General features: G+C 35.0%; 1 protein-coding gene across 8 annotated transcripts in view; it reads left to right on the top strand.

The window, feature by feature from the left end:
• VPS54 (VPS54 subunit of GARP complex) overlaps nucleotides 1-26,786 on the top strand; it is a 132,780-nt gene that overhangs the window by 37,178 nt on the left and 68,816 nt on the right. For all 8 annotated transcript variants that reach the window (XR_002516676.1, XM_003908723.4, XM_003908722.4 and 5 more), the window contains 4 exons: nucleotides 2,373-2,451; nucleotides 5,596-5,630; nucleotides 9,235-9,366; nucleotides 12,725-13,110. Coding sequence is in view for 7 of the 8 variants with exons in the window: in XM_003908723.4 (XP_003908772.1) it covers nucleotides 2,373-2,451; nucleotides 5,596-5,630; nucleotides 9,235-9,366; nucleotides 12,725-13,110 (632 nt within the window). In the remaining variant the exon portion in view is untranslated. The remainder of the gene's footprint in view (nucleotides 1-2,372; nucleotides 2,452-5,595; nucleotides 5,631-9,234; nucleotides 9,367-12,724; nucleotides 13,111-26,786) is intronic.

The raw sequence follows: 26,786 nt of genomic DNA, 5'->3' as shown, positions 1-26,786 counted from the left end.
TTTTTCCCAACTTGATCAATAGAGTCAACATAATCCTGATTAAAATCCTAGCAGTTGGTTTCGTGGATATTGAAAACTGACTCTAAAGCTTATATAGAAAAAGACCCAGAATAGCTAACACAGTATTAAAAGAGGAACAAAACTGAAGGACTGATACCTCCCAATTTGAAGTTTTGCTATAAAGCTACGGTAATCAAGACAATGTCGTATTGGTGAAAGAATAGACATACGGATCAGTGGAACAGAGAACCCATAAATAGACCCACACAAATACAATCACCTGATTTTTAACAAAGGGGCAAAGGTAATTCAATAGAGAAAGGATAGTTGTTTGAACAAATGGTATCGAAACAACTAGACATCCACATACCAAAGAGAAAGAATATAGACACACCACCTTGCACTATTCATGGAAATTAGCTCAAAGTTGATGATAGACCTTAATGTAAAATGCAAAACTATAAAACTTCTAGATGATAACATAGGAGAAAATCTAGGTAACCTTGGGTTTGGTAATGACGTTTTAGATATGAGAAAAGCACAATCCATGAAAGAAAAAATTGAAAAGTCGAACTTCATTAAAATTAAAAAGTTCTACTCTGTGAAAGACACTGTTAACAGAATGAAAAGACAAGCCAAAGACTGGGAGAAAATATTTACAAAACATGTATCTGTTACAGGATTGACGGTCGGGTGTGGTGGCTTATTCCTTGTAATCCTAGCACTTTAGGAAGTGGAGGTGGGAGAATCACTTGAGACTGGGAGTTCAGGACCAGTCTGGGCAACATAGTAAGAACCCATCTCTACAAGAAAAAATTAGAAAAATTAGGCATGGTGGTGTGCATCTGTAGTCCTAGCTGTTCTGGAGGCTGAGGCAGGAGGATCGCTTGAGCCCTGAAATTTGAAGTTACAGTGAGGAACTTCAGCCTGGGCAACAGAACTAGACCCTGTCTCAAAAAATAAAAAGGGACTGGTAGCAAAAATAAACGAAGGAGTTAAAACTCAACAACAACAAAACAGCCAAATTAAAAAATGAGTAAAGGACTTAATAGACCTTTTCCCAAAAAAGATATAGAAGTGTGCAATTAACACATGAAAAGATGGTCAACATAGCAAATAATTTTACATGATAAATTTTATGTTATATATGTTTTACCTTCAAAAATAAGAGCAAAAGATCTGAATACCTCACCAAAGAAGATAATGCAGATGGCAAATAAGCATATAAAAAGATGCTCAATATCAAATGTCATTAAGGAATTCCTAATTAAAATGAGATGCCATTACATATCTATTAGAATAGCAAAAATCTAAAACACTGACAATACCAAATGTTGACAAGGATATAGAACAACAGGAACTCTTATTTATTGCTGGTGGGCATGCAAAGTGGTATGGCCACTTTGGAAAACAGTCCTGTAGTAACTGATAGAATTGCTACCAGAACTCTGAACACTGCTGGCCTGCTGCTTTTCTTGTTACCACACTTCACTTTCTCAGGTATCCTTTCAGTGATATTTCTGAAAATATAATAATGTTGTTAGTGTTCATCTGATTCTAAATCAGAGTGAGATTTTTTTTGTTTTTTGACTCAGAATGTGTCAATAATTCTTCCCTCCCTGCCTCCCTCCCTCCCTCCCTCCCTTCCTTCCTTCCTCCTTCCCCTCCTTCCTTCCTTCCTCCCTCCCCTCCTTCCCTCCTTCCCTCCCTCCCTCCCTCCCTCCTTGGAGTCTCACTTTGCCACCCGGGCTGGAGTGCATTGGTTGACACGATCTCGGCTCCCTGCAGCCTCCGCCTCGTGGGTTTAAGCGATTCTTGTGCCTCAGCCTCTGCACTAGCTGGGATTACAGGTGTGCGCCACTACTCCTGGCTAATTTTTGTATTTTTAGTAGAGATAGGGTTTCACCATGTTGGCCAGGCTAGTCTTGAACTCTTGACCTCAGGTGATCTGCCCACCTTGGCCTCCGAAAGTGCTGAGATTACAGGTGTGAGCCACAGCACCTGGCCTAATTTCTTTCTATCTTAAATATATAGGTTTTTGAATTTTCTTTCTTGATTCAAATTATTCTCCTAATTGATTTGTTATATAAATATTTTCCATTTGCTTTCCCACTTTATTCTAAATATGGAGAATTTACTATAATTATATAAGATGGAATGGATATAGGTATATGGATGTGTGTAGATCTCATAGAGGTATTTGGTTTATTAAGCACACTCGTTACTTGTATTTAAGTTCAGGGGGCTACTGATTCATATTCAAAGTCGTAGGACTAATGTGGCATATTCTGATATTCTGTTGCAAAACATTTTCTTGCTTTGAATACTCATGTTTACACATACATTGATCATGTTATTTGTCTTTTTATTAGAGAGAGAAGATTCATGAGAGATGCAAGAATATTTGTCCTCCTAAAGATACCTTTGAAAGGACTCTTTTACATACTCATGGTATGAATATGTGTTATTTATAGATAATAAAGCATAGCATAAATATTAGTGAACAAGATCTTTATTTTGAGACCTTATTGCCTATTATATCTATAATTTTTATTTCTAGTAAAATTTTTATAACTTATGATTATAATATTTTCTGAGAACTTCTAAGAGAAAAATAGATCTGACAGTAGTATAATCCTTCAGTTCAACAAATATTGATTGAATATCTTCATGCTTGGTATGTTCCTTGTTGCTTAAAAATAGATGAGTAAGCTAGACATGATGGCACATGTGTATATTCCCAACTACTTGGGAGGCTGAGGTGGGAGGATTGCTTGAGCCTGTGAGTTTGAGAACAGTAATGTAGTGAGACCCTAAAGTAAACCTATAGATGAGTAAAAAGTAGCTTTGGTCCTCAAAGAACTGATGTTCTCCTGAATAAGTTTAAAGAAATAAACCAATAATTGTATCGTTGTATATTAAAGAGTAAGTTCAGTGTGGTAAAGTTGTATAACATGCCTAACTTAGCTTTAGAAGCATTCCTAGAGTTGACAGTGATCCCGTGTGTTTTAAAGTTGTTAGTTTGAAACATTTACATGGGAGAAGACATTCCAAGAAAAGGGAATAGTTTATACAAAGCCATAGAATAAAGAGAGAACAGAATGTTCAAGGAACTGTAAGAGTTTATATGTTGGTTCTACTGGGAGCAAGAAATGAGACTGAAGCATAGACAGGGGTCAGATCATGAAGAAACTTATATGCTGTGATAAGGAATTTTACTTTTTCTGAAGACACTATAAAGCTACATAGTATTTTTAACTAGGCATGATCGGATTTATGATTATACTTTTATGTGAAAATAGTTGTGGATGGTGAATTATGGGATGATGATTAGACTAGAGGCAAGGAGACAGTGGAGGCTACTGCAGTAATACAAATGAGAAATGATATTCCAGTAACAGTTACAATGGAGATGGAGAAGAAATTAGGCCTTTGGGAAGTAACTCAGAGATTGAGACACAGGTTTTGGTGGCCAGTTATTGGTAATGGAGCAAGATGATTCAAGGACAATTCTCAGGTTTCTTGCTTGGACAACTGGGTGGGTGACAGTGCAATTCAGTGAGAGAGGCAATATAGGAGGAGGAATTTTGAGGGAGATGGAGGCAAGTTTAGTTGCAGATTTGCAGTGAAGGACATGCCTTTTTGGCAATGTGGAGCTCAGGTTGAAGATTTAGGCTGAAGATGTAGGTAGACAGGTATGCTGGACAATAGCATGGTGGTTGAATCCAAGGACATTGGGTGAGATTGCCCAGGGAAGATGTGAGTAGTGAGAAGAAAACGACTGGTGATGGAGCACTAATTAAGCTGTCGCATTTAATGGGCCGACAGAAGGTGAGATACCTGTGAAGGAGACAGAAAGTGGTCAGAGAGATAGGAAAGTCAACCAAGAGAGAATTGCACCTTAAAAGTTAAAGCTAGCAAGGATTTCAGAAAGTAAGAACAATTAGTTGGTCTATAATGTCAGAATACTTCAGGGATAGATTGATTTGTACACTGAGAAGTCTCCTTTGTTTTGGCAATTAGGACATCTCAGGGAGAGCATTTATGGCAGGTCCAGAAACCTCAATACTATGTTTTAAGGAGTGAGTATAAGAGAAAGAAACGTAGACTACTAGTATTATGTCACTAGAAGATTTGAGATAGATTATTGACTACAGGGAACAGAGTGGAAGAATATTTTTTCATGGCCAGGACTAGATCAGGTAAGAGAGGCATTTGACTATCCCTGAGAGTAAGTACTTTTGCATCTGAGGTCCCACCCTTGCCTCAACCTGGTCCTGGCCCCGAGTTTTATCTTTTTCTTTATATATATATATATAAAATATATGTGTGTGTATGTGTGTGTATATATACACATTTTAATGGGAAAGAACTGAGCATGTTTATATACAGAGATAAGAGAGCTAGTACAAGGGAAGAGGCTGAAGGTACCGAGACAGACAGAATAAACTGATTAACCTGATGGCAGAGGCAGGAGGGAATGGAGTCTAAGTGCAGAAAGGTTGGTTTTGAAGAGGAGAGTAGTACCTTATCTAAGTTTGGATTGGCAGGATGAAAGTAAAGTAGGTTCATTTGAAGGTAAGTGTGTATCTCAGCCTTAAGATGACTGAGAAGAAAATTAATATAGTATAAAAAAGCAACCTTTGATCATAAGAAATTCTGGAAGGGATGATAGATCTTTTAAACAATAAAAACAGTATTCCTACTTTAGAATTTAATTCATTAAAAAAAATCTACGTAGCATGCCATATTCAATCTTACCAAAATTTAAAAAGATAGCACAGCAGTCCTCAATCTTTTTGGCACCAGGGACTGGTTTCGTGGTAAACAATTTTTCCACAGACCAAGCGGTTTGTGGGGAGATAGTTTTGGGATGATTCAAGTACATTACCTTTATTGTGCACTTTATTTCTACCATTACATTGTAAAATATAATGAAATAATTATACAACTCATCATAATGTAGAGTCAGTGGGAGCCCTGAGCTTATTTTCCTGGAACTAAATGGTCCCATCTGGGGGAGATGGGAGACAGTGATAGATAGTCAGGCATTAGATTCTTATAAGGAGGGCACAACCTAGATCTCTGACATGTGCAGTTCACATTAGGGTTTGTGCTCCTATGAGAACCTGGTGCCACCACTGATCTGACAGAAGGTGGAGCTCAGATGGTAATGTGAGCTATGGGGAGTAGCTGTAAATACAGATGAAGCTTTGCTTGTGGCCACTGCTCACCTCCTGCTGTGTGATCTGGTTCCTAACAGGCCATGGATCACTACCCGTTCGTGGCCTGGGGGTTGAAGACAACTGAGATAGCATAAAGCCTTGTTATGTCTGATTAAAAAGATTTGAGATGTATTTAGCTGTTTTATTGCTGCTATGTAATAGATTACAATTACTTGAAACATTGTTTTGTTCAGTGCTTTGCCTACTACTAGGCATATAATAGGTGCTTGATAGATATTTGTTGAAGGAATAAACTTAAGTAGCTATTTGGATGTGACCCAGTACAATATTGAATCTGTCAAAATGTACTTTATGGAGTTAAAATGAAAACAAGTTTTAAAAATAATATTTTCCCTTCTTTTTTAAATAGATAAATCCAGGACAGATCTGGAGCAAGTACCTAAGGTAATAAAGCTTAAACATGAGAAAATTGCCTTTTAATATTTGATCTTTAATTTTGCCTTACAAGGAGATTTCATTTGGATTTTTTTTTTTTTTTTTTTTTTTTTTTTTTTGACACTTTGGCTACTTTGTCTCTTCTGGGCTGTGTTGCATCACTTTTCTTATTTCTCGTTCTTTACTTTTTTTCTTTCCTTCTTTCTTTGTCTTTCTTTGTCTTTCTTTTTGCTTTTCTTTCTCTTACTTATTTTGAGACAGAGTCTTGCTCAGTCTCGCAGGCTGGAGTGCAGTTCTGTGATCTCGGCTCACTGTAACCTCTGTCTCCTGAGTTCCAGTGATTCTCCTGCCTCAGCATCCTGAGTAGGTGAGATTACAGGTGCATGCCAACATGCACAGTTACTTTTTTTGTTTTGTATTTTTAGTAGAGACAGGGTTTCACTGTGTTGGCCAGGCTGGTCCCCAACTCCTGACCTCAAGTGATCCGTCCACCTTGGCCTGGGATTATAGGTGTGAGCCACCGTGCCTGGCCTTTTTTTAAATGAAAAAATGTTTTTAATTGACAAGTTAAAATGATGTATATTTGTGGTGTTTTTTCTCTTTTGCATCATCAGTCTCTTTCTCATCACTGAAATTTACAAATATTTTTAAGTCTTTCCCTTAAAAAAATTTTGCTGATCATTCAACCTCTTCAAATTATTAAGAGATACTCTGTATAACAAATTTTGTCGAGATGTATAATAGATCCATTTTTTTTTCTGGGAAGAGTTGATTACCTTCATCAGATTCTCAGATAGGTCTGTGACAGTTGTTCCTTTTTTTTTTTTTTTTTTTTTGAGATGGAGTCTCGCTCTGTCGCCAGGCTGGAGTGCAGTGGCCGGATCTCAGCTCCCTGCAAGCTCCGCCTCCCAGGTTCACGCCATTCTCCCGCCTCAGCCTCCCGAGTAGCTGGGACTACAGGCGCCTGCCACCTCGCCCGGCTAGTTTTTTGTATTTTTTAGTAGAGACGGGGTTTCACCGTGTTAGCCAGGATGGTCTCGATCTCCTGACCTCGTGATCCGCCCATCTCGGCCTCCTGACAGTTGTTCTTTAGAGTAAGAAAAGATGAAAGACACAAAAATGGGAGAAGGAGATCGTTTTTATCATTTATTTGATCCTACAAAATAATATTCAAAGTTTGTCATTTAAGGCTCATTGTTCACTTTCATGTAATCTTTACACATTCTTTACTTCAGCCAAACTTTTTTTTGATGGCTCTGTGCTTTATTTGCACTGTTTCTTGATCCTGGAAGACTTTTCCGTCATCTTCCCATATCTAATTCTCTATAATCTTTTGCTTAAAATGGCACCTTTACATGGGTGCTTTCTTGTTCTTTCCAACAGAAGATAATTGGCCCCTTTGCCTAATTCCCGTAACATTTTATCTGGGATTCTTCCCTCATCCCTCTGCTACCCCTTTAAGGATTTGTCACTCTTCTCCTTAAAAGATTTTTTTTTTTTTTTTTTTTTTTGAGGCAGAGTCTCTCTCTCTGTTGCCCAGGTTGGAGTGCAGTGGCATAATCTTGGCTCACTGCAACCTCCACCTCCCAGGTTCAAGCAATTCTCTTACTTCAGCCTCCCCAGTAGCTGGGATTATAGGCACCTGCTACCCGGCTTGGGTAATTATTGTATTTTTAGAAGAGACGGAGTTTTGCTACGTTGGCCAGGCTAGGCTGGTCTCAAACTTCTGACTTCAAGTGATCTGCCCACCTGGCCTCCGAAAGTGCTGGGATTACAGGCGTGAACCACCGGGCCCAGTCTCCTTATAAGATTTTATATACATATTATATCACATCCCTTGAATTGAAGCTCCATGAGATGAGGGTCTCTTTATTAAATTATCTTTGTTTCTCCCTCAGTGCCTAGCATCGGAAACAGTCAGTAAATATTTATTGAATTAATCAATACTTTTAGTTACAATACCAAAGCGGGGATTAGAAAATTTATTCATGTCTCTAGTTAGATTTTTTTCTACCATATTCATTCTAATTTTTGTATATAGTTAAAATAAATCAGCAAATAAAATACAGTATATAAATAAATACATAAATTGATTAAACCACGTTTTAGGCCCTATGCTTCGTACTAGAGATACAAAAATAAGCTATAAATCTAACCCTGCAAAACATATGGTCTCCAGGGGGAGATATTCATACTAAATAATTTCTATAAAGTATGAGGTAAATAATTAACTATGCATGATATATTTGTGTTCAGATATGGGAGTCATTATGTCATGCATAAGGAAGGACACATTTGCCCTTTTGATTGCATCATGTTTTTCAGGAAGATGTATAAGAAAAGGCATTCTAGGCCAGATGTATGCATATAAAGATATACATACTTTATATATATATATATATTATATATATATATATATATATTTTTTTTTTGAGATGGAGTCTTGCTCTGTCGCCCAGGCTGGAGTGCAGTGGCGTGATCTCAGCTCACTGCAAGCTCTGCCTCCCGGGTTCACGCCATTCTCCTGCCTCAGCCTCCTGAGTAGCTGGGACTACAGGCGCCTGCCACCATGCCTGGCTAATTTTTTGTATTTTTAGTAGAGACAGAGTTTCACTGTGGTCTCGATCTCCTGACCTCATGATCCGCCCACCTTGGCCTCCCAAAGTGCTGGGATTACAGGCGTTAGCCACCACGCCCGGCCCATACTTTATATATTAATACATGCATTATAAAAAGAATAAGAGTATGGAAGAGAATTGAATATTGCTAGAGTGTAGTGGGTAAATAGTGGGCGTAACAAGATACAAAGAGGTAAGTGGGTCCAGAAAAACAATGAAGGGTTTTGGATGCCATTCTAAATAGTTTGGTCTGTGGGTCATGGGAATCTACTGAGAGTTTTAAACAGGAAGTTAATACAGTTATACTCAACATTTTAGAGGAGTATCTCTAACAGTAGTATAGGGGATGGATTAGGGAAGGATATCAGTAAATAGATATTTACTGTAATCCAGAGATATTGAAGAGCTGAACTGCTGAATGCTGTGGAGATACAGGAAAGCAGAGATTCAAGGGATATTTACAAAATATAACGGATAGGTCTTGTTGCCTAGCTGGTCGTGATATGTAAGGGAAAAGTAGTCTATTCATAAAATTGAATTTGTTTTGGTTTTAATATTTATCGTATGCTTAATCTAAACTAATTTTAAAACAATTTTGAGCAGGAGAAAATAGAAATATAGGTTAGAGAAATTGATATTTGGCATTTTAAAAAACTATCAGTGGGAAATAATGTGGAAATTTTAGGATAAGTATTATATCTGCCCTGGTATGTACCTGTAGGACTGCATTAGTGAGTATGATCATGTAGTAATAGAATGACCATCTCCATTGGTAAAGGCAAAAAGCATTTTCTATCTTTTATGAGTATTTTAAGCTTGGTGAGAAATTTACACATTTTTCTTAATGGATATTTGTGTAAATAACCGTTATTACTTGCTTTTGCTATTCATACTCAAGATCCACATTAATTTTGTTTAATGATCATGATGTTAGAAGAGATAATGGGTATAAGGAAAATACTTATCTAATTGAGGGAAATGCATTTTTTTAATAGATTTTTATGAAACCAGATTTTGCCTTGGATGATTCCTTAACTTTTAATTCAGTTTTACCATGGTCTCATTTTAATACTGCTGGTGGAAAAGGAAATCGTGATGCAGCTTCCTCAAAGTTGCTTCAAGAAAAGGTAATTTCTTTTTTACTTTATCCATGTAGGAAACTATTCTAGTTAAGCGGTACTGTTTGCATGGGTTCAGATTTAGTTATTTAGTAAGCTGTACTTTTAAATTCATTTTTGTTGTTACTGACAACTATAAGCCTCCCAATCTTAACTAATAAACTAACAGCATTTCGGCTCAGTGGAACACAAGTTGTGCAGATGAATAAGGCAAAACTTACTATTTGAGTACTTCTTACCTGAAAGAGCAGTTGATGGAATTTTAATTGAAAGGATATATTAGCTAACACAATAAATTGCTTTGCATTTATCCCAGATATTTTATTTACATATTGGCTAATTTTATTTATTTTTATTTATTTATTTTTTGAGACGGAGTCTCTCTCTATTGCCCAGGCTGGAGTGCAGTGGCGCAATCTCCACTCACCGCAACCTCCACTTCTTGGGTTCAAGCGATTTTCCTTCCTCGGCCTCCCTAGTAGCTGCGACTACAGGTGTGCACCACCATGCTTGGCTGATTTTTTGTATTTTAGTAGAGATGGGGCTTCACCATGTTGGCCAGGCTAGTCTTGAACTCCTGACCTCATGATCTGCCCACCTTGGCCTCCCAAAGTGCTGAGATTGCAGGTGTGAGCCACCGTGCCCAGCCCCATATGGTTTAATTTTATAAGAATGATTTAAAGCACAGAAAACCAATGTTTTCCGAGGTACTGTTTTTCTTCATTTTCACATAGGGATGATTATTTTGAAACAAAAATATCTTAGTTAAAGAAATACAATATTCTTCTTGTTTTTGTAGCTTTGCAAAGCCTAGTCTTTTACATGTTACTAGTCAGCAGTTCTTTACATTTTACAATGTTCTATATAGTCCAGAAGTCAACACCTTGAAAGTCATTTAATATTTAGACCTTTAAATATAATTTACTTATCAAGAATCTTCTAAAGACATTTCATCTCTGTTCTTTCTTAGCATTCAGTTTAGAGTTCTTCTAAAACTGATGGTAGTTCTTAAAATGAGAAGTAGTGATTTTGTTTTACTTTAGTGGTATCCCTTGGCAATCTGAAAGCTTGTCTCAGGAAGACATCAATAAATTTGGTTCAGTCCTCGTCAGAAACTGGAGAAAAGACTAGCTTGGGGAGGAGAGAAGAAGAAATGTGGGGAAGGAATCATGAGTATTCCTTTTCTCACAATTGAAAATGAAAATGAGCTTTTTCCTTTGGCAACATTTTCACCTATAAAAAGGTTTTTCCATGCATAAGAACAAATTCATAAATCTGACAAAAACCATGGGTTTAGAGACACAGGCTTGCTCAAGACACAGGCTTTCATATTCTAAGTATATGCCCTGATAGAATAATACCTTAAAAAGAGAAAAACAGCAAAAGCCAGTAGTCTTATCAATCTATACAGATACTTTTAATACAGATAATTTTAAAATTATTTCCTTTATAGCATTTTAATAGGAAATAAACTATAAAAATGTTATGCCTTGAAAAGAGTAAATCAATGGATTATTGAAAATTCAAAAAATCTTTGAGACCCAAATGTTTTTCTTATGCTGAATGTTTAAAGTGACTAAAGTAATGGAAAATTTTTTATTTGTAAATTGCAGAATCAGATTTGCTATATTTACATTCTGACTCCTTTTCATCCTGCTCTGTTCTTAGAATAGGCATAGAAGACAGGATTCCAAGAGAGCACTTTTAAACTCCTTTTATGAGGACTACAGCTGGTTTATCGTGTTCGCTTTAAAGAGCAAGGATGCTATAACTAGAATTAACGAAATTTGTATTCTATTGTGCTCTGCAAAGTACTGGTCTGCAGTAAAATAAGGAGTTTGCACTGAAATGCAAATCACTGCACTGCTTACCTCATTAAAAAAGTGTGCTTAATGATGTGGTTGATTTACTTTCTAGCAAAATTCTTTATTTTATTATGGCCATGTTAAACAGTCCACAGATTGGCAGCAGCATATAAATCACATTCTGGGTAGCACTGTCCTAAAGTTATCTATTCTCCATTGACTATTCTGGGAATTGCGTCCATGTTACCTTGCAATTTACCCTAGTACATTTGTGCCGATTTTGCTTTTTTAGTGAATAATGAACAACCATATTGAAGATGAAAGAGCAAAAGGACATAAACTCAAGATTTAAACTATGGAAAAATTTGTTTGTAACCTATTTAGATATTGTAAGATTATTGAAGGAGCATTATTGAAAATATGAATGATACTCTGTGTTTCCTTAAGGGAACAGATTTGATGACCAAATAGTCTCTTCTAATCTTATGAGACTTAAATGTTGAAAGTTCATTAACCCTTTGAAACTATGAATTATCCCGAGACATTCAGAGATAATGCCTGAAGTCTGAACTGTGGGTTAAAAAAATCTCAAAGTAGAAAAATGGAAAGATAGTATAGCCAAAAAAGGCATATGCAGTTAGAAAGGAAGAAAAAGCAAAACAAGTTTTAGAAGTCTATATTTGAAATTTAAAAAGCATTTTAAATATATAAGAATTAATCTTGGTAGTACTACTAATAAAATATATATGAGCTAATTGTTTAAGGCGTTTGTCGAACTTTTAGGGGGAAAATACATTGGAAATAAACTGAGTTTTACAAATTGATAAAAGAATCACTTTTTAAATGTAAAATAAGCAACCTGAAAAAGTCCAAATGAATTATAGTACCTTATCTATAATTTGTGACTGAACCATCAGCCTATCTTGGATTATTCAGCACTTTGAGGCAGAATGGTATAATAGAAACAGCTTCAGTTTTTCAGTCAGAGATATACCAACATTTTAATTTTGCTACTTAGTAACTACATGACTCTGTGTTTCCTCATCTGTAAAATGATAATAATAATATCTATATTTCAAGATTGTTAAAATTAGAAAAATTAGATGTGTATAAAATACCTGTGCCTAATCCATAGGAGGAGGTCAATAAATGGAAGGTATAATCATCTATTTAGTCAGATAAATGATGTGTGATGATGTTGGGGGCTAAGGAGATCATTCTCTTTCTCTCAGATCTTAGAATATATGAAACTGGAATTGTAATTTGAGATGTCTGTGGGGTACTCTTTTAGATGGCAGTTGGTGTTTGGAAGGTGGTAATATTAGGAACAGGAGGAAAGTAAATCACCTTGTACTCTTTTGTCTTACATTTATATCTTTGGGCTGTACTCTTTATCTTCCTTCCATTTTGTTGTGCCCAATTTCAAGAATCTCACAATCAAACAATTCACACAATAGAATTTAAAGTATATGTAGAAATCTTTTATCATTGTCATAAAGTATTTGGATAATCAAGGAAGGTATGCTCATAATACTTCATATTTTTTTTCCTTCCCTTTTAAGCTGAGCCATTATCTGGATATTGTGGAAGTAAACATTGCTCACCAGATCTCTCTACGTTCAGAAGCATTTTTTCATGCAATGACCTCTCAACACGAGTTGCAGGACTACCTCAAGAAAACTTCCCAGGCTGTAAAAATGCTTCGAGATAAAATTGCACAGATTGATAAAGTAATGTGTGAAGGATCACTCCACATTTTAAGACTGGCACTTACCAGAAATAATTGTGTTAAAGTATACAATAAGCTGAAGTTAATGGCCACTGTACACCAGACTCAGCCTACAGTACAGGTGTTACTATCTACTTCTGAATTTGTTGGAGCATTGGACTTAATAGCAACAACACAAGAGGTTCTACAGCAGGAACTTCAGGGCATTCACAGTTTCCGGTATGTCCATTAAGTAAGCCACTAGAAATAATGTTAGAAATTTTTAAAGGATAAAATTTAGCGTGTAATGTTAAAAATGTGAATGTATTTAAAGTTAAATGGATATTTTTTCTTCCAGATTGATCATTTGTTTAATGATGTTATCTGATATTATAGTATTAGCAAAACAAAAATCATAAAGAATAATATTTACAGAGACATTTGGATGGAGAAGCAAAATTAAAATTTCTAGGAGATGAGATAAATGCAAGGCCAGTCACATTAAAAATAACATTTTGAAAATGTTGAAATAGCTTTGTGTCACAATGGTAGGTCAAGGTGGAGAGAATACCAGTATATTTAAAATTAAGTTTGTGTTAAAAGCCTTTAGTAGATTTAAAATGGAATAATTATTAAAATTCATTTCTGATTCACAGTCTGTTTATCAAATTGCAAAAGAAAAAATATGTAACATAGTGATAGAAAATACCCAATTTCTCCTATTATTTTGAAAATACCTTAGGTTTTAGATATTTTATATGAAATCATTCCAAAGTGTTTATTTTATAGACTAATTGCAAGCCATCAAAATTTCATTCCATTAAGCAGGCTTGCAGTATCCTTGTAGAAGTTCCTATCTGCTGGGAAAACCATCCAAACCACATACTAGTAAGTGACTATAAAGTTTTATGGAAGATGTGCTTTGTAACGTAATCCATTATGGAAAAGTTGGCCTCAAAAAATTTTATTTTAATTGAATTATAAATTCTTATTGACTGAAGATATGTAATTGGAATGTTTAGGATGCATTTTTAAAGCTTGAACAAAATTTAATTAGATGAACAATTGATTGATTCATTCAGTTAAGGTATGGCTGTTGAGCACCTATTACATGTCAAGTACCAGACAGAATGAATACTGGGAATATAGTCAGGAATAAAGTAGAGATGTTCATTGATCTAAAAGTCTCTACAATTTATTTGGCATGGGGAAGGAAACACAAATTACTGCATAGTTATATAGTGTAATACAGTGTGATGAATGGAAAGATTGCTGTGGAGCTCTGACCTTAGGGGTGGAACCTAATCCAGACATGGATGGTTATAGAAAACGTTCTGAGTCACAAACCTCTTTGAGAATCCATTGAAAGCTACTGTTGGACCATCTTTCCACAAAAATATACCTGTACATAAAATTTTTGCAATCAATTTTGGGTGATTCATGCTTTTTTGAAGTCTACTTTGAATTCCCCAGCATGGAACCCAGGAAAACTACATGATTTTTAATTTTTCTTTCACCTCTGAAATTATAAGGATTTATCTTTTTTGAATTTGTATGTGGTATATATTTTTTCAATAAATGTCAGTGTTGTCGTTGCCTTAAAAAATGAATTTCTATAATGACAGAAGCTGTATTTTTAACTTATCACTTACTGTATAACATCATGAGTGTTGATGAATATTGGGAGCCAATATCCTGTAGATAGTACAGGGCTGAGAAGTAGAATCAAAGATTGAATGCTGCCTTGGCAAACACAAATTCTCAAACTATTCTAATTTTTACCTCAAAGTTCATGCAGTTTACTTTTGTTTTCCTTGACTCAGAGTTTATGGTCAATACTCATGAAAAGTGATTTTAAGAAGTGGGTTGGATATTTATTTATTCTCAGTAGTTTATGATTTATTGGACTACAGAATATAAATTTTATAATCTTGTATTTATTATGAGCTCAAGGAAGAGCTTACCTTTGTTTTCAACCTTACTTTTTTTGGTAACTTAACTCAAAGTATAAAATATTCTTCATTTAAAAATGTCTTTTATTTATTTATTTATTTATTTATTTATTTATTTATTTCGAGACAGGGTCTTGCTCTGTTGCCCAGGCTAGAGTGCAGTGGTGTGCTCTCAGCTTATTGCAACCTCTGCTCCCACCTTCAGTCCCCCCGCCTACCACCGGCTCTAGCCATTCTCTCACCTCAGCCTCCTGAGTAGATGGGATTAAAAAACACATACCACCCTGCCTAGCTAATTTTTATTTATTTATTTATTTATTTATGTTTTTGAGATGGAGTCTAGCTCTGTTGCCCAGGCTTGAGTACAGTGGCACCATCTTGGTTCACTGCAACCTCCACCTCCCGGGTTCAGGCGATTCTCCTGCCTCAGCTCCCGGGTAGCTGGGATTACAGGCGCCCGCCACCGTGCCCAGCTAATTTTTGTATTTTTAGTAGAGAGAGGGTTTCATCATATTAGCCAGACTGGTCTCAAACTCCTGACCTAGGTGATCTGCCCATCTCGGCCTCCCAAAGTGCTGGGATTACAAGTGTGAGCTACCACGCCTGGCCTGATTTTTATTTTTAGTAGACGGGGTCTTGCCATGTTACCCAGGCTGGTCTCAAACTCCTGAGCTCAAACCATCTGCCTTCCTTGGCCCCGCAGAGTGCTGTGATTACAGGCCTTAGCCGCCATGCTCGGCCAAAAATGTCTATGATTTTTAAAAAGACTTTCAGATGTTCTGATTTTCTACATTTTGCTCAATATCTTTCTATTTTTTTTTTAGAACCACATGTGTAAAGAGTATTATTTCTTCATGTAAAACATTTCTGTAAAGTTTCCTATCAAATGTCAGTTCCAATATGTTTATAACTGTTTAAAAGTTTGGTATCAGAACTTGAGTCTCTAACTTCTGATAAACATATAGCAAATTATTTTCAAAAACAAAAGTAGTCTAAAAGAAAATGTTTTTATAATCAAGGAAGAATACTGAATCATACTTGAAGTAGTTTAAGACTTGTTATTGTAACCCCATTCTTTTGTTTGTGTTTTGTTTTAAATCTGTCAAATCCTGTATGATGATTTACTTTCTTGACTTTATCTTTCCTTTTGCTAAAGGTTGTTAAATATCAACATTAGTTACTTTCTTGTATAGCTTCACAGATATATTTAAGGCCATTTAACTTTATTTAGAAGCATAAGAATTAGTTTTGGATGCTTTATAGATTGATTTTTATCCAGGAAAATATGTATTGGAGGTCTCTTATGGTAACATAAGCATAAGAGATAATTATACTCTCCCATTAGGAAAGAAGAAATATTCTACTTGAATTTCACACGCTTTTGTCTTTTTTATATCAGAGGCCACATTTTAGTCATTTTGTGGGCCATATACTAAGCATAGGGTCTTACTTGAAATAAGAAATCTTTCAGTAGGACAAGCAAAGGATTCTTTTGAATTTATTTGTTAATAGTCTTTCCATTTTATGGATCTTAGTCCAGGTTTTGCTTTTGGCTATAATGTTCTTTCTATTGCTTTTTAAAAATGCTCTATTTAATACATATATATGCAGTCTTGCCCTGTCACCCAGGCTGGAGTGCAATGGTGCGATCATAGCTCAACTATAGCCTTGAACTCCTGGGCTCAAATGATCTTCCTGCCCCAGCCTCCTGGGTAGCTAGGACTATAGGTCTGTGCCACCATGCCAGGCTAATTTTTTTTATTTTTTTGTAGAGATAAGGTCTTTCTATGTTGCCCAGATTGGTTCTATTGCTTTTAAAGAAAATTTTCATACCAAAATTTTCCAGTAGTTAAACTACCACAAATGCAAATCTCTATTTTCGAAAAGGAATTTTAATAGTTTTATTTGTCTACCATTTTTCTGTGTACTATTAACCTAACATCACATTTTTTCTAGTCATTAGTAGCAAATAATGCTTATGTATGTATTCTTTTTTCTCATTCCTTCTGTATTTTTTGACTTTGAAATTATTTTTTATGTAAACATTTTTGGTGACTTCTGAGCTCCCAGAGCACCTTGTTTATATTCTCTAATGAAATTTTACAGTCTCCTACCATGTTTTGTTATGGTTTGTGTTTTTATTTCAGATCTTTCTATTGGGCTTTGAATTTAAATGTCTTGGATAAGAGCTATGTTGTACACATCTTAATACATATTTGTAAAATCTATGAATTATTCAGTATATTACCAAATGTATCTTGACACTTTATTCCACTCTTTTTTTTTTCCCATCTATAATCATTGTCCCTAATTCCCCATTTATAGTCTATATGACTGTAGTTCTTAATCCTGGCTGCATAATAACATCTCCAGAAGAGCTTTTAAAAAAGTGTGCCACACCCCACCCAGCCAATTAAGTCAGACTTTCTAGAGGTTAAGGCTTGAGCATCTGTATTTTTTTGAAAGCTCTCTGGGAAATACTAATGTGCACCGTAATTGAGAAGCCTGGTTTATAACTACTGTTGGGTTCTCAACTTTTTCATGATTTGTAATTAAAGTGGTAGCATCTTCCTATATAAATTTGTTCTTTCTAAAACAAAATTTTCAACTAACACATCTTCCTGTCTCTATTCAAAGAGGTTTCTACTAATGGATTTGGGGGTATGATGTATCTGTGTAAGTTCCAAACTTTGATTTCCCCTCTTCAGAACTTGAAGGGTAATATTGACTCACTACATAATTCATAATTATAATTCTTTTGTACATTTGTTCAATTTATAAATTTAAAAAATTTTGAATGATTTTACTGCCTGAATTGTTGCAGAATTAGGTGATTTTAATTATTAGGACATAATTTTTTTTTTTTTTTTTGAGACGGAGTCTCGCTCTGTTGCCCCGGCTGGAGTGCAGTGGCGTGATCTCGGCTCACTTGCAAGCTCCACCTCCCGGGTTCACGCCAGTCTCCTGCCTCAGCCTCCCAAGTAGCTGGGACTACAGGCGCCTGCCACCACACCCAGCTAATTTATTGTATTTTTAGTAGAGACAGGGTTTCACCGTGTTAGCCAGGATGGTCTCCATCTCCTGACCTCATGATCTGCCCACCTTGGCCTCCCAAAGTGCTGGGATTACAGGCGTGAGCTACTGTGCCTGGTCGGGATATAAATATTTTTAGCCATTACATATGCAATGAAATTTTGCTATCTATTACCAATAAAAATGATAATCATTGAAACAATATATATCATTTATATAGTAATTTAACTAAAAGTATTGCTGAGGCTAATGGCATTCAAATGCTTAAGCACATGTAGTACGGAAGTCTCATTATGAACCCACAAGAATGCATTTGAATGTTGATATCTTGCAGATTTTGATACAGAAAATCTTTAGTTACCTTGAAACTTAGTACTGTAGTGTTGTTATTTGCTCTTTCTTATTGTAAAGCTTTGTGTAGAAACTCTTAGTTTTCATCATTGTTGTTAACATTATTTTCCTATTACTTCATACCATGATTGCTACCACCACCATTCTACAACAGAGGACATATATTGAATACTTAAGTATTCTGTACCAGATACTGTGCTAAGTATATGGACATCGCCCACTCCCCAAAAAACTGTGAGATAGGGAATGTTACCCACACTTTACAGATAGGAAAACTGAGGTCATATAGCAAGTTAAGTAACAGTACAGTAGAGATTCAACTTGGGTCTCTCTGGACTTGAGAGCTATGCTTTTTAATAGATCTTATAGGATCTCAAATAGATCACTCTGAACATCAGTACTAATTTAATTGTACAAACTGTGGGCAATTGAGCTATAGGTTTGCTCAGCAGCCAGGAACTACCATATTAATGGATTTTGGCATAAAAATTACTGCAGCTAGCTTGTTTTCTACTTGTAAGCCTTTTTTTTTTTTTTTTTTTTGAAAGAAAAGATGCAAAACACTCAGTTTATTATGATTTCATTGATTAGTGGTCACCTTGAGATTCCATATAAGGGATCTTTATTATTAGATCTATCAAAAGGTATTTAACATATTATTTGACCTTAAATCTCCTATAATTTAGATTTTAAAATATTGTGGTAAGAAAACATCCACATTATATGTTTTGTGATGAAGAAATCAGACTTCTTGCTATTTGATGAAACTAGAATTGCTACAGTTTATTGATATACAAGATTTTCTGATAAGAACAGCACAGAGGTCACTCTATTGAACATACAACTTAGTAGAAGGTCTGAATTAACGTGCAAATTGAGGCATATCTAAGTAGAAAGTATTGGGATTGTTTCAGTTTACTTAGCTGGATATATTTTTCAGAAAGTGATATTTTAGTTGTCATTTCGGTAGATTCTGTCACCACTCTAAATTACTGTATGTGATTATTAGGATACATACTTTTAAAACAAGGTGTTAGCAGATTTATCTTAAATATTTTTGTTAAGATTGATAATAATGCATACGTCATTATTATTACATCTATTGTCAAAGTAGCCGAGAATATAAAAGAACAATTAGATTGAGGATGAATAGGTGAAAAATATTACAGTTCTGAAAGTTGCATTTAAGGATTTGTTTAGACAAATTCTTGCATATATAAAATACCTGTGATTATAAAATAAATACTATTTGGTGTTAGTATTGAGGTTCTTTATTAAATTAATTATATAATCTGTATTACATAATTAAACTTTAAAATTACTTTAAGGATGCATAAAAATGAAGCTACTCAAGTTATTTAATATCTAAGGTCAACTAGAACACTGCATTTAAGTTATGCCGAAATGACAGGAAGTTTTATTATTTTGATGCCCAAATATCAGTAGGTATAGTCATATGGACCTCCCACCATAATTCTTTATGGTGATTTGTTGAAGAGTATTTATACTTGAAGGTAACACATACCTGAGTGCTAACCTCTAGTCTGCATTAAAAAAGAATCAATGGTCTTCATAAAAATAATTGAGAGCCAAGCAATATTAGGTCTAAATTTATATCCTACACTGTCACTGTTTTTTTTTTTTTTTTTTTTAAAAACTTATAAAGACTCAAACATACACAAAACTAAAGGAAATTATATGAAAAGAATTATAGGAAGCTAGATAAATTGTTTATCATCTTTAAGTTGTCAATGCAAAGCCGAGTTTGTGTTATCTATATCCTGTATTATTTTGAAACAAACCCCAAACATTTTGTTTCATTCATAAATATTTCATTAGGTATCTCTGAAAGATAAGTATTTTTAAAAAATATAACTCTAATGTCATTTATATTTTCTTTTCTTTTCTTTTTTTTTGAGACGGAGTCTCGCTCTGTCGCCCAAGCTGGAGTGCAGTGGCCAGATCTCAGCTCACTGCAAGCTCTGCCTCCCGGGTTTACGCCATTCTCCTGCCTCAGCCTCCCAAGTAGCTGGGGATACAGGCGCCCACTGCCACGCCCGGCTAGTTTTTTGTATTTTTTTAGTAGAGACGGGGTTTCACCATGTTAGCCAGGATAGTCTCGATCTCCTGACCTCGTGATCCACCCGTCTCAGCCTCCCAAAGTGCTAGGATTACAGGCTTGAGCCACCATGCCCGGCCTTCATTTATATTTTCAAATATAGCTAGTCAGTGTTCAGATTTTCCTGTTTGTCTCAAAATTCTTTCTTACAGTGTGTTTATTGTAATCAGGGTCCAAATAATATCTATATATTGCAGTTGGTTGATATGTCTCAAGTGGTTTTTGATCCATAGTTATCCATTCTAATTTTCTTTCAAAATATTAATCAAAGAAACTGGATTGTCTTATAGTGCTTCTCATAGTTTGGATTTTGTAAACTGTGTTTCCATGTTTAGCATGTTATTTTTTCACCTATATTCTCTGTAATTGATAGTTAGATTTAAAAGCTTGATTATCTTTAAATTTTACTTTTTGACAAGAGCACCTAATAGACAGTGGTGTGTATTTCAGTCAAGAAGCATAAAAATCTCTCTTTTGATGATTAGCAGCCATTTAACAATCTAGATTTATCATTAATTATGGGCTACAAATTATGATACTTTAATTCTGTCCCACTTTCTTTACTTATTCACTGGAACATTTCTATGAGTTGATGTTTCCCCATAACAATTATTTGGTCACCCTTTGAAGGACAGTTCTTACAAGATTAGACAGGATAAATGCTAGATTCGTTTCCTTTATTTAGCTGTTTTCAAAATAATGAATTGGAAATCTAGCATCCTCCAAAGATAACTGATGAATTTGTAAAGATATTATAAATACATAGATTTATATGCTTTCAAAGTGTTTTAACTTCTTTACTTTTTAATTTTTATCAATGTTCAAATTGAATTATCATTTGTAGGAACCTCCTCAAGTTCATTCTTGAGTCTTTTGACATGATTTCCTAAGTAGTTATTGACAGTTTTCTTACTTTGTGTTATGACAGGATGTTTATATTATACATTTGCTACCCCAGACCTGTAATCTGCCATTTGTCTAAGGAGCCCTACTTTCTTTTATTAGGAAATAGTATTTAGAAATCCATCTGGGTAGTAGGCGTGTTCTTGCTACTGGATTGGCCATTATTTCTAGGCTTTCGTAGTGGACAGAACTGGGAAATAATTTTCTTTTTTAAGTGACTTTAAAACAGTAATTTAACTGTTCATCTTATATGGGATATATCTTAAGGAAAAGAGGAAAACCTCCTATATTGTTTGTATTAATAATATTGTTCTGAGACAATCTGTGTATGTTGTGGGATAAAACAAATGATAATTGTGTTAGTGTCATTAGTAATCACAATTTTCAGCCTGATTAAAAGGAAATACATATGTAAGATTGAAGAAGTAAAACCATATAGTCTTGAATTTAAATTGGAAGTATCAGTATAACCCCATTTTTTCTCCCCTACAACCCCTACGATAAGTCGCCATTTAAAAGTTTTAGTTTATATCTGTCCATCCATCCATCTATCTGTCTGTCTCTCAGATAAGCATTAGCCCACTGTAGATACTGCTCTCCACCTTGCTGTATTTACTTTACAATATACTCTGGATATTGTACATGCTCTACAGCATGCATTCTCAATGGGAGATACTACCTCAAGAGGGCAAACATTGGCTCTTGAAAGGTGAAAAAAAATCTTGAATATAACAATGGTTTGTGACCCTTCAAAGGGCCATAGTACATAAACAGATATGTAATATATTTGTGGCATTAAAATTTCATAGGGGTGACTGGGTACGGTGGCTCATGCCTCTAATTCCAGTACTTTGGGAGGCCAAGGAGGGTGGACCACTTGAGGTCAGGAGCTTGAAACCAGCCTGGCCAACGTCGTAAAACCCTGTCTTTTACTAAAAATACAAAAATTAGCTAGGTGTGATGGCACATACCTTTATTCCTAGCTACTTGGGAGGGTGAGGCACAAGAATTGCTTGAACCTGGGAGGTGGAGGTTGCAGTGAGCTGAGATTGCGCCACTATACTCCAGCCTAGGCGACAGAGGGAGACTCTGTCGAGGAAAAATAAAAAATAAAAAAATAAAAATTTCATGGGGTTGTGTGTGTGTGAGATTAGAAAAGGCTTCTGGAGGGGAAATAATGAAAAAAAAAAAAAACTGCTCTGTAGCAGTATATATAGGTATTTATCAATTCTTTTAAAAGTAATATCTATTTAAAATAAATGCATTGTGATTTATTCAACCATTCCCCATTGGTCAGCATTTGGGTTGTTTCTGTTCCGTTACAGTTACCAATAGAAGGGCAGTTAATGTATGTTCTTTGGTATTTTTGCTCATGCATCTTTGAGACAGATTCTAAGAAGTGAGATTCCTAGGTCAAAATTCCTCTGTAATTTTACTAGATACTAACAAATTCCTCTTGTGACAATGTTTTAGTTTGTACTGGTGGATCTATTCTAAATTAGTCTACTGTAAGATATTGATGCCATTTATGAGAACCTTTTTAGTCTATTAACTATAAGAAATACAATTTTCATGTTGTAAAATGCAAACTTGTATGTTATTTCACTTATCAGATTTGTTTCATAATTATCACTACTCCTACTTACCATATATTGTTTATAAAAGAAGAATAATGCATCTACCCAAAAGGTCAAATGGTTTTAACTAACTTTTTAAAAATTGTGTTATATCTCGTCTTTCTTCGTAGATATAGTTGTCAATATTAAGGATTTCTTTTTCAAGTAAATGTAGTGTAGATATATTTTAAATGTTTTTTTTAATTTTAATGTAATATTTAAATGTTTTAAAACTGCCCCTCAAAATAGAACTTAAAACATTTTTTTCCACTGAGATATAAACATGTTCCATTGGACTCTTTCACTTAAGTTTTGAAATTCTTTGGACCAACTAGGCTTCTTTAGCTCATTGCTTTTATACAGCTGTTTGAAAGTATGGCAAAAATCCCTTTGTATATGAAAGTACTTCATCCTTACATTTTTCAGTCTGTGTTTCAATGACTTTCAGTTTAATGACTTAAGGGATGTTACACAGTAACTCAAACTGATTATGGGAAAGATTGAATTGAGTCCGTCTGTACATATAGTCCTTCAGATATTTATTTGCACCCAGGACAGGGCCTAGTGTAGGGTAGGCAGGAATGTTTGTTGAATAAATGAATGATTGGGGAGCTACCACCACTGACATTTAGTAAATGGTTAATAAGGAAAGGGCTTAGAATGTCAGTATTTTGTCTGTGGAAACAATCATGCCCAGTAACCAGGTTTTCTAGAACACATTTATTTGGAGGCTAAAGATATACCTTTGACCTTGAACAACATGGGTTTGGACTTGTGGGTCCATTTATACACAGATTTTTTTTTCAGTAAATGTATTGGAAATGTTTTGGGAGATTTGTGAAAGTTTGAAAAAACTTTCCACATAGCCTAGAAATATATATGCCATGAATGCATAAAATATATGTAGGTACTAGTCTACTTTATCATTTACTACCATAAAATATATTTAAAAAGTTAAAATTTATCAAAGCTTGCACATGGACTGTACATGGCCCCGTTCATGCAGTATTAAATCATAACTCCAAAAAACTAGCTATGGTACATAGTGTACCACTGTAATAATTTCATAGCCACCTCCTGTTGCTACTGTGGTGAGCTCAAGTGATGCTAGTCATCTGTATTTGACCAGTTCCTCTCTCCAGTAAATTATTACAGTAACAAGTGATCTCTTACAGTTTTTGCATATTTTTGTTTTTTATTGTTTTTAATACATACTATACACCTTAAATAACACCAAAAAGGAGCTGGTACCATTCCTTCTGAAACTGTTTCAACCAATAGAAAAAGAGGGAGTCCTCCATAACTCATTTTATGAGGCTAGCATCATCCTGATACCAAAGCCTGGTAGAGACACAACAAAAAAAGGGAATTTTAGGCCAATATCCCTGATGAACATCGATGAGAAAATCCTCAATAAAATACTGGCAAACCGAATCCAGCAGCACATCAAAAAGCTTATCCACCACCATCAATTTGGCTTCATCCCTGGGATGCAAGGCTGGTTCAACATACACAAATCAATAAATGTAATCCATCACATAAACAGAACCAATGACAAAAACGACATGATTATCTCAATAGATGCAGAAAAGGCCTTTGAAAAAATTCAACAGCCTTTCATACTAAAAACTCTCAATAAACTAGGTAATGATGGAATGTATCTCAAAATAATAAGAGCTATTTATGACAAAGCCACAGCCAATATCATACTGAATGGGCAAAAACTGGAAGCATTCCCTTTGAAAACCAGCACAAGACAAAGATGCTGTCTCTCACCACTCCTATTCAACATAGTTGAATTGGAAGTTCTGGCCAGGGCAGTTAGGCAAAAGAAAGAAATAAAGAGTATTCAGTTAGGAAAAGAGGAAGTCAAATTGTCTCTGTTTGCAGATGACATGATTGTATATTTAGAAAACCCCATCATCTCAGCCCAAAATCTCCTTCAGCTGATAAGCAACTTCAGCAAAGTCTCAGGATACAAAATCAATGTGCAAAAATCACAAGCATTCCTATATACCAGTAATAGACAGAGAGGTAAATCATGAGTGAACTCCCATTCACAATTGCTACAGAGAGAATAAAATGCCTAGGAATCCAACTTACAAGGGATGTGAAGTACTTCTTCAAGGAGAACTACAAACTACTGCTCAAGGAAATAAGAGAGGACACAAACAAATGGAAAAACAGTCTATGCTCATGGATAGGAAGAATCAATATCGTGAAAGTGGCCATAGTGCCCAAAGTAATTTATAGATTCAATGCCATCCCCATCAAGCTACCACTGACTTTCTTCACAGAATTGGAAAAAACTAATCTTTATATGGAACCAAAAAAGAGCCCGCACACAGGGAGGGGAACATCACTCACTGGGGCCTGTCGAGGGTGGTGGGCTGGGGGGAAGGATAGCATTAGGAGAACTACCTAATGTAAATGACAAGTTGATGGGTGCAGCAAACCAATATGGCACAGGTATACCTATGTAACAAACCTGCATGTTGTGCACATGTACCCTAGAACTTAATTAAAAAAATTAAAGCATCAATATTTACTAAAAACTTAAATATCTCAGAAACGTAAATATAAAATACAAAACATCTAAATTCTTATCAATAGACAAATTTGCAATCATGATATAACATAAAATTTTATCTTGTCACATTAAAATAATTTTCGAATGCTGAGTCTGAAAACACAATAGTGTGTTAACTATGAAAACAGACAACACAGACAATAATCAAATATGAACAAAGAAGCTTACATTTTACAATGATTTCCTGCTATAGTGATCTTTGCTGAATACCGTTCTCTCAAATGTTTTAATGCTCCTACAGTAGGTAAACAGTCTTTCAATTTAGGAAGAGCTTTGTCAGAAGGCAATAGTATTATATCTACCATTGCTCTACCTAGAAAGAGAAAAAGGCTTTTTTGTAATTTTTTAAAAAAGTTAGGTCTGAAGTGTCTCAAAATAGTACCCTGAACAACTGAATTTTATGTTTATTTAGAAGAATGCATTTTATATTTATTTAGAAGACAAAGGAAGATTTTTGTTTTAATTTCTGAAATTCTTCAAAACAATATATGTCCTTAGGAGTTCAAACTTTTTAAACGTTCATCATTTGATTTAAAGCCATGTTATCTTGAAATAGCTAGCATATACTAGAAAACAATAAACTATATCATAATTGCTTGTCAAAAAAGTTAAAATTTATCAAAACTTACAGACTGTACATGGCCCCATTCATGCAGTATTAGATCATACCTGCAAAAAACTTTGGTACATATTATACCCCTGTAATAATTTCATAGCCACCTCCAGTTGCTACTGTGATGAGCTCAAGTGATGCTAGTCATCTATGTTTGAGTAGTTCCTCTCTCCAGTAAATTGAGTATCACAGTAAAAGGTGATCTCTTACAGTTTTTGCATGTTTTTATTGTTTTTAATACATGCTGTATACCTTGAATAACACCATGGGACCCAAACTAAGTTCACTGGTGATGCTGGAAGTACTCCCAAGAAGCAGAGAGAAGTGATGACATTTACAATAAAAAGTTTAATTCCTTGATGTGTATAGTAGATTGAGGTCTGCAGTTGTGGTTGCCCACGATTGTTTAAAAAAAAAAAAAAAAAAAAAAAAAGTTGTCAAGTCCTCACTCTAGCTACAACAGCATTTACAAAAGCCTTATACTTTTTGCAAGTACCTTTTTATCCAGTATTGAAAATGCAGATTTTATGTAGGTGCAGGCTTACTATGAGAAAGGCATGCCTATAGACTCTAATATTATCTGAGAAAAAGCTAAGATATCAAATGATAATTTAAGGCAAAAGGAAAGTGAAGGATCTAAAGCTGGAGAACTTAATGCCAGCAAAGGATGGTTTGATAATTTTAGAGGTTTGGCTTACAGAAAAGTTGTGATAATAGGAGAAGCAGCTTCTGCTGACAA

This window comes from Papio anubis, chromosome 14 (genome assembly GCF_008728515.1).
Source record: "Papio anubis isolate 15944 chromosome 14, Panubis1.0, whole genome shotgun sequence".
NCBI lineage: Eukaryota > Metazoa > Chordata > Mammalia > Primates > Cercopithecidae > Papio > Papio anubis.
Note: the sequence above shows the minus strand (reverse complement) of the source record. Positions and strands in the feature narration are given on the sequence as shown.